Raw genomic sequence first — 8,164 nt, forward strand, 5'->3', positions numbered from 1 at the left:
ATTTCAAATAACTCTACTTAAATGCAATGAATATATGATCAAGAACGTAATCCAGATACCTTAACCTCTTTTAGAGAGCTGTATGTAACACCTAGTTTTGAAACCAATCAGTCAAAGCTAATTAAGGGGTATTATAGCTCATCCTTAGACACGTTCGTTCTGATAGTCATCATGAGCTCCTTGACTGACAATTTTTCATAGTTCCTTCGGAATCATAACCTGTTATAAAAGATCAATTACACTGATAATGTTAAATTTCTTTACGTCAATTAAATTCCAACCAATATTATGGGACCAAAACATTTTAAAATGAGAAGATAGGAAGCTTCAAGGAAGGAGACAAAGTAAAAGACAAACTAAGGAAAAATCCTTGTGACAAGTTTGACATGAGTTAGCACATCCCCATCCACTCCACCTCCTACGAATCTTCCTCGAAACCTTAATTTCCTTAAAGAAATGTTCTTATGTTCTTTTGAAAGAATATATCAAATATACATTGCTAAAGCCTGAAAGTATTTAAAAAAACAACCCACGAGATGATGTCCATCTGTACTACTTGGGGGTTGTTATCAATATATATATATATATATTCAGTCGTTTAGTTTACTAATATGGCCGAAATATACACAATATAGATATTGATAGTGTATCTGCTGTATATAGATGCATGTATTATATATACGTTTAGAATAAAGTATATACTATCTATATACTTTGTAATAGTTTCGATCGGAACTATTCTCCCGGCTCCCGCCGTCTATTATTTTTTAATCAGTTGTAATATTCTTCAAGTCTTATAACATTTAGTCTTACTATTGGTTGAGAAAACTACTTGTTAAAACTAATACAAGGTAAATTTATGTTCAAATGAATTTTGAAACTGCATCGCATGTATCTAATAGTGAGCATATACACCATATTTACCTACAAATTCGGAGGGTCCCAAAACATAGGAAATTTGAGGAAGAACTTAGCCTTTATAATGGGTCTTAAGCAGCCATTACTTAGAAAAGTCGATTTTGAATATCAAATTGTCAAATAAAAAAGAGGGAGGGTGGGGGATGGGAGTGGGTGTCCAACACAACCTATCCATTCAATTGGTACAGTAGTACACTGTTAAAATATGGACCATAGCCCGTAGCCTTTCCCCACCCTCTTATATAGACTTTTTAAATTCCAACTTCCCTACCTAGATCAATGATAGTATTAGAAAATTTGTACTACAAAAAGGGATTTTAATTCAACTTTCTAAGTACGCTGAGCTTGAGTTTTCATTTTTACAGTAGAGATAACATAACCAAACACACATTAAGAAGAGAATGGAAAGCAAAGTTGGTGAAGCATCAAGCGAATATCAAGACTTGTTACCGGTGATGGCGGAGAAGCTGGGCGTGGATACCTTTGTTAAGGAGCTAAGTGGAGGATTCCAGCTACTGGCTGACCCGACGATCCAGTTGATCACACCCTCTAGTTTGCAAAAAAACTCTGCGCTTTTGGGAATGGAGGGAATGAGCAGAGAAGATGCAGAAGCTATGGTGAGAGAAGGAGACTTGGATGGTGATGGAGCATTGGATGAAAATGAGTTTTGCATACTCATGGTCAGACTTAGCCCAGAGATGATGCAGGATGCTGAAACATGGCTTGAAAAAGCACTCCAACAACAGTTCAACCCCGGCTGCTTCTGAAGGGCTAAGTTCGTCTAAATACTCTTAATATGGTGTGACATTGTTTATTTTGAACACGATCTGTATTGGTCATTGATAGCTCATTATCCATGTATGATGCAACAAATGCATCAAATAGTTTATTTTGAACACGATCTGTATTGGTCATTGATAGCTCATTATCCATGTATGATGCAACAAATGCATCAAAATTGTACTTGTATGGATTCCTTGTTCATAGATTAAGCTTTGTTATAGCAGATGGGAAATAGATATTACCAGATGATAACTTAATTTCATCATCCAATTAGAACGGTTTGCTGACTCATTCTTGGAAGAATCAATTCAAACTGTAAAATGTAAAAAGTAGTAACCACAGAAGAACCTGTCTCAAGAAAGACCAATGAAACTTGGACATCAGATTTGACATACTATTGTATGATGAGTCCTCTATAGGGGCAACCCCAAAGAATAAGCGTTTTGGCTTCGGCACAGTATCGGGTAAGTGTCACTTGAGATATTCTAAAAACAGAAAAAGAACTTGGTCACTGATCTGAAAAGTTAAATGGGCTGATGATCATAGGATCAGCAACCGTCTCTACTGGGAAACAAAACAATCTGACATCCAGACAAACTTTCCAAGTGTTTTATGGACAATTTTCTGAAAGAGAAGGTTCGTTTTAGAAGTTACAATAGGTGCAAATAACCCAAATCTCAAGATTGTAATATCTGCTGTACTCGTTGAAATATGCTTTGCACAAACCTGAACTCAAAATTTGGGGCAACCATCAAAATAAGAAAGAAAAGGCAGAAGAGAGTATAAGCAATTGGAGCACATGTTAATATTGTCATAAGCTTGCTCAAGTATTTTCTTACATATGTTCCTAATCGTTCAGGCGTCAATTCGTGCCAACTGCTCAGAACAAGCGGAGGCAGTGAATCTACCCATGCAAATGTTTTCCAACACCCAAAATGAACTACCAAACTCTCTATAGTTTAAGAGATACAAAATGCTACAATAAACAATCCATAACACTAATACACAGCATATAGTAATATTACGACACCAGAAAGGAGCCGTGATCTTCGTCCGATAAATTACTGCTTCAAGCTCTTGACCTCCGAACAGGTGATCTGCTGAAGTTATGGAGGAAAAAGAAAGTGAACAAGAAGTAAAAGTGAACAAAAGCCCCCACTTAAGGAAAATTACAGAATTGCATAAGCACTCTAGCTAGATTCAAATAGTAAAAATAAGTTTCTCTGTCAGACACTACGAATCTACCTGCGATACCTCCCATAGTCAGGACTCCTGTACCGATCATATGATGGACCATTGTATTTGTCATAGACTGGGCTACGAGGACGACCATAATCAGGACTAGGCCGACCCCTGCGATACACTGGGTTTGGTGATCTTCGGTAAGGACTATCACCACGCCTGCCATAATCTCTTCTAGGGCTGTCAAACCTGTCCCCTCTCTCGCCATCATCCCTCAAAGCATACTCTACCGTAACGACTCTGTCAAGGATCTCACTGCAAATGCAAAAGCCTCACTTCTTGTCAGGAAACAAGAAAAAATAGCACTGCACAGACAAGAAATTGCCATATCAGTAAATAGAAGAAAATGCAGTGGCAACCTCATGTGTGTACACTCCAAGGCTTTTGTGGCATCTTCCTGATTTTCAAACTGCACAAACGCAAAATTCCGACGAATTCGAATATTAAGGATCTTTCCATACGGTTCAAAGTGCCTTTCTATGTCACGCACCCTAGTGTTAATAGGGTCAAAGTTAATGACAAACAGAGTTCTTGTTGGTCTTTGGTTTGCTGCAACCTTGGAGTCATCACGAGGTCGACCACGTTCACCCTGCCAAAACAAAGATACAAACCATGGTTCTTACATAAACTGTTGACTACAATTTCAATTCTATTGCCTCGTGGAGAAGGTAATGTCTAACAGGATAACATGTACCAAATTTGAGAAGCAAGAGTGCAAAGGAAGTACCTTTGCCCATTCCACTGATAACCGGCGCTTGTCATAACCAAATGGCGTGTTGTCAAGACCACGGATGGCATCAGCTGCATCACGCTCATCCTCAAAGTAGACGAAAGCAAAGCCTATAGTTGTAAAGACTACATTGTAAGGTCGATGAAAAGCAAGACAAGTTTGAAATCTCTTGAGCAGAGTGTACATCAGCTAAATTAAAGTTCTCATCCCCTTTAGGAAATAAAAAAGTACAACACCTGCAAGTATGTGAAGGCCTGATGAAAGTAAGGAGAGAGAGAGGGGCCTTGCATGAACAAAATCATGATGATGATGAAGTCTTATTAAAGGTTAAGCCCAAGAATTCAAGTCTGAGTAGTCATTGCTAAGCATGCTTCACCAATTTCACAGCAAGATTCAGAATATGGAGGCATGGCATGATAGAATTCATTGATCTGCTTATTAGTAGTGGTAGGCATGGCATGAAGAACAAATACATCCCACCACAACCATTCTTGGGAAAAAGGCGACATGGACAGTGAAGTAAGTGAATGACAGAAGATCGGTCTAAGAAATGCAGAAGGGTTCCATCATTGAGAAGGGAGTACAGGAAGACAGATAAGTTGCCTTGCAATAGAAGTTTTTGCAAGTGCTGAGCCATGATATAAGCTCTTTCTCCTTAGGAGATGTTCCTGCGTCAAAAGAAATACTTAAATATGGAGATCCTCCAAATGAATTTCACATTTGACTCCCCACCATGTCTTGCCATGTCACATGTACACACACATACAAAGCTACAACCAAGTATCCAGATAATCACCATTGCAGTATCCATAAAGAAACAAAGAACTATACTCATATGCTGGGAAGGGGGATCTGCATGATAATTAAAATGAACAATAACCCTGATAGAGTTCGTGCAAAACTAATTGGGTTCAGGCGGTCAGCTATATGAAACCTTTGTGTGAGACGTGGGAAACTTATCCTAATTAGACTTATTTTACACTGGTTTGTACCAGCGTACTCTCTTTTCACGGTTTGAACCGGCTGTGGCATTGCGCCGAAAGGCAATAGAATAAAGAAACAAACATTAATAGCTCCATAAAGATCAGCATTCAGCACTGACTAGAGTTTAAGAACAAGAGTCATGACATTCAAGAATCACGTAATTTCTAACAACTAAAGATATAGCAACCTAATGCATTTTAACTTGCAATATAATTGCACAAGTAAAGCAATTTGGGTCTTGTTCTTTTCTCATTAGTCAATTTACGGCATCAAGAATGGATGCATTAAGAAACCAACACTAATAATAGTCTATTTGGCCAAGCTTATTTTAAAAAAAAATGTTTTTTCTTTCTAAAAAATATTTATTTTAAAAAGTGAGGTGTTTCGCATACCTTTTGGAAGAAAATAAGTACTTCTAGATAGTAGCAAAAGTTGTTTTTCATAAGCTAAAAAAATAGCGTTTATCTAAAAGCAATTTTAAGAAAAATACACTTAAAAAACTCAGCCAAACACTAACTGCTGCTCAAAAGTGTACTTGTCAAAGACGAACAGTTTCTCACCAAAAGTACTTTTTTTAAAAGCACTTTACAAAATAAGCTGAGCTATAATCTCAACCCCTCAAACAGGGACGGAGTTGCATTGGGGCAACTGGCAAGAGATTCATCCCCTTTGGCTAAGGCTAAAATTACTTTGTATGTATATACAGTAAATGTTCGAATCACCTAGGCTTTTCCTTGATGAAAATTGTGGTTCCGCAATTGCCCGTCGAATGAACATAAAACTAACTAAATCAACAGATATACGAGAGAGAAAGCAAAAGGAAGATAGATACCAGATTTCATGTCAACACGCTGGATCCTTCCGTACTTGGAGAACAATCGCTCCAGTTCTGATTGACGTGTATCATACCCAACATTCCCCACGAATAAAGGCTTCATATTCGACTCCTTGAAAAAAAAATCAAATCAAATCATCAATAACGCCAAACTATTCCTTATTATCAACCTATGAATTATATTTGGCAATGTTAGCTTTCAACACAGACGATTTCAACAAGAAATTAGGGCTAAGAGGAACGGAAAATTTTACCTGGAAAACCTTAGAACCCAAAGAAAACACTCGTCTTCTATTAAGTTGCAAATGATAATTTTGCCCTAAATAGGGTTACTGGTATTACCTAATTTTGGGCCTATTTCGGGTCTGTTGGACTGTTGCATCACTGCTTGTGGGCCAAAACCCACTTCAACAAAAATTACATTGTTTTCATAGACACTCAGTTAATAAAAGAAAAAGTGAAAATTATCCTACATGTACTTATTAGATTATTTATTGTAACTTGTACCACTATTTTTATATAATTATTGAATTATATTTTTAATTGCTTAGATTATTTATTGTAATTTGTAATACTATTTTTATATAATTATTGAATTGTGTTTTAAATTGTAAGTTGTAGCAGATTTAAGTAAATATTATTTATTTACTTTTATTTTAAAAAATATTTTTAGATATAATTTTATATTTATCCTAATTTTTTTGTATTAATCTCTTTCCATTAGTCTAAATTACTGTGTTGAATTTACATTCTAGATCCACATTTTTTACTTTTTCAGAAAACTTAAATTTTTTCTTCTTTTACTTTCCCAATATCTACACGCCTTTCAATTCTTCTTTTTTAAAATTGATCTTTAAAATTTACACTCCATCAATACAAGTCTTTCTCTCTCTATTATTTCCGCTTTTGAATATTTACACTCCATTGATACATGCCTTCTTCTCTTTATTATCTCAGCTTTTGCATATTTAAAAAAAAAAAATCGTACTGATTGATTCTGCAAATATCATATTCAGAATACTCATTTCATACAAATATGAAATATACAAAACTTCATTAATATCAATTTCATAAGAACTAAAAAGAACATTACTTAAGAATGAAATGAGTATATAAACTGACTTCAACGGAATTTATTAAACTAATTCGTGAATATCATATTATGTATCATTTTCATACACTAAAAATAGTTATACGAATATATTATTTGTAGGTAGAATAAAAAAATTGAAAATCATTTAAAATATGACTTCATTATATATAAACTGATTTCAACTTAATTATTTAAAATAACACATCAATACTAGATTGTATACAATTTCACACGTTACAAATAATTATTAACATATAATATTTATTGGCATCAATTTTCATACTGTAATTCTATCATCAATATTATTGCAAAGTCAAAATTCATAAATTAGAAATTAAGGATATTGTATTGTAATTTGTAATTATAGAAAGAGTGGGTAAGAAATATTGAGAGAGAAGGAAAATATTTTAAAAAATAAAAATAAAATATAAATATAATTGAAGAAATAAGAAAAAATATGTTTCCATAATTTTAGCCCACATAATAACTAACTCCTATTAAAATGGAATTTTTTTTTAACAAAAATATTTTAAAAAACGTTTTTTCTTAATATTTTTTTGTTTTAAATTAGTTATTAATTTTTTTTCTTTTAAAAGTTGTTATTAGTTGCAATTTAAGAAGTACTGCTATGACTTGCAATATATAATCTAATGATGTATATTTTCATTTTTTTTCCAAAGAAAAAAACAACAACATAAACATAAATCTTTAACTTATCATATTTGCATAAATCTCCACCCTTACAAAAGTAATGACAAAATCCTAACTAATTATGTGTCTTCGTTGGATGTTCGGAGCTAATTATTTATTTTGATAGACCCCAGATCAAAAATAAATTATATTATGTATCTTTACAAAAGAAAAAGTGTATCTCCGTTGTATATATTATGTATCTCGACAGACCCAAAATAAAAAAAAATGTATCGAGAACTAATTATATATTTTTACAGGAAAAATAATGTATCTTCGTTGGATGTATCGGTAGCTATTTTTGTATCTCAATAGATCCAAAATTGAAATTTTCATTAATTATACAAAATATTGAAATTTTCTATATCTAAGCCTCAAATTATCTGAATTTATTTTATTTGCCCAGAAATTATACATTATTTTCAATAGACACTCAGTTAATAAAAAAAAAAAAAAAAGAATACAAAAAATAAAAGAAGCTATAATAAAAAATTAATTTGAAGTTAGAAAAAATATAATGAGACCGTAAACTTTGAAAATATTAAGCTCTTAATTAATTAGCTTAGAAATATCTTCATACTACTACTCATTCGTTAATTTTTACTAAGAAATATTTATTCTTTTTAATGTTAAAAGGTTGACTATGATCTTCATTCTACTATCTCAGAGGATGCACATAAATTTTATTTCTACCACAAAGGTAGAATATTTTTTTCTGACAGATTCTTGCCTCATGAAAAATTGCTCAAAATACTCTAAAAATAATACTGTATCATAACAATCACGTGAATATCAAGTTAATAATTTATCTAATTTACTAATTTTAACCTATTTAAATTAAGATTTGCAATTTCATGCATACTGTAACATTCATATTAATTACTATGTT

The 8,164-nt window shown here is 33.2% G+C and overlaps 2 protein-coding genes across 3 annotated transcripts; one reads left to right on the top strand and one right to left on the bottom strand.

The window, feature by feature from the left end:
* The first annotated feature begins 516 nt into the window (after nt 1-516).
* Nucleotides 517-1,971, top strand: LOC107839346 (calcium-binding protein KIC). Its single transcript, XM_016682788.2, has 2 exons — nt 517-851; nt 1,284-1,971. The coding sequence occupies exon 2, from the start codon at nt 1,320-1,322 to the stop codon at nt 1,683-1,685; it is 366 nt and encodes a 121-aa protein (XP_016538274.1). The 5' UTR covers nt 517-851; nt 1,284-1,319; the 3' UTR covers nt 1,686-1,971.
* Nucleotides 1,972-2,482: 511 nt separating this feature from the next.
* On the bottom strand, nt 2,483-5,890 carry LOC107839344 (serine/arginine-rich splicing factor RS31). 2 transcript variants are annotated; one of them, XM_016682786.2, is made up of 6 exons: nt 5,747-5,890; nt 5,490-5,604; nt 3,671-3,783; nt 3,303-3,532; nt 2,947-3,198; nt 2,483-2,798 (listed from the first exon to the last, which is right to left on the bottom strand). In XM_016682786.2, exons 2-6 carry the CDS (start codon nt 5,593-5,595, stop codon nt 2,771-2,773), a joined length of 729 nt encoding a protein of 242 aa, XP_016538272.1. In that variant the 5' UTR covers nt 5,596-5,604; nt 5,747-5,890; the 3' UTR covers nt 2,483-2,770. The 2 variants fall into 2 exon arrangements, with proteins under 2 accessions (XP_016538272.1, XP_016538271.1); XM_016682785.2 differs by having other exon boundaries at nt 2,483-2,801.
* Between the last annotated feature and the right edge of the window lie 2,274 nt (nt 5,891-8,164).

This window comes from Capsicum annuum, chromosome 8 (assembly GCF_002878395.1).
Source record: "Capsicum annuum cultivar UCD-10X-F1 chromosome 8, UCD10Xv1.1, whole genome shotgun sequence".
Lineage (NCBI taxonomy): Eukaryota > Viridiplantae > Streptophyta > Magnoliopsida > Solanales > Solanaceae > Capsicum > Capsicum annuum.

Coding starts and splice junctions, on each gene's coding strand:
- LOC107839346 (XM_016682788.2), top strand. CDS start 1,320: ATGGAAAGCAAAGTTGGTGAAGCATCAAGCGAATATCAAGACTTGTTA.
- LOC107839344 (XM_016682785.2), bottom strand. CDS start 5,595: ATGAAGCCTTTATTCGTGGGGAATGTTGGGTATGATACACGTCAATCA. Junction 3,784..5,489: donor GCGTGTTGACATGAAATCTG/GTATCTATCTTC, acceptor TTACAACTATAG/GCTTTGCTTTCGTCTACTTT. Junction 3,199..3,302: donor TTGGAGTGTACACACATGAG/GTTGCCACTGCA, acceptor TTGCATTTGCAG/TGAGATCCTTGACAGAGTCG.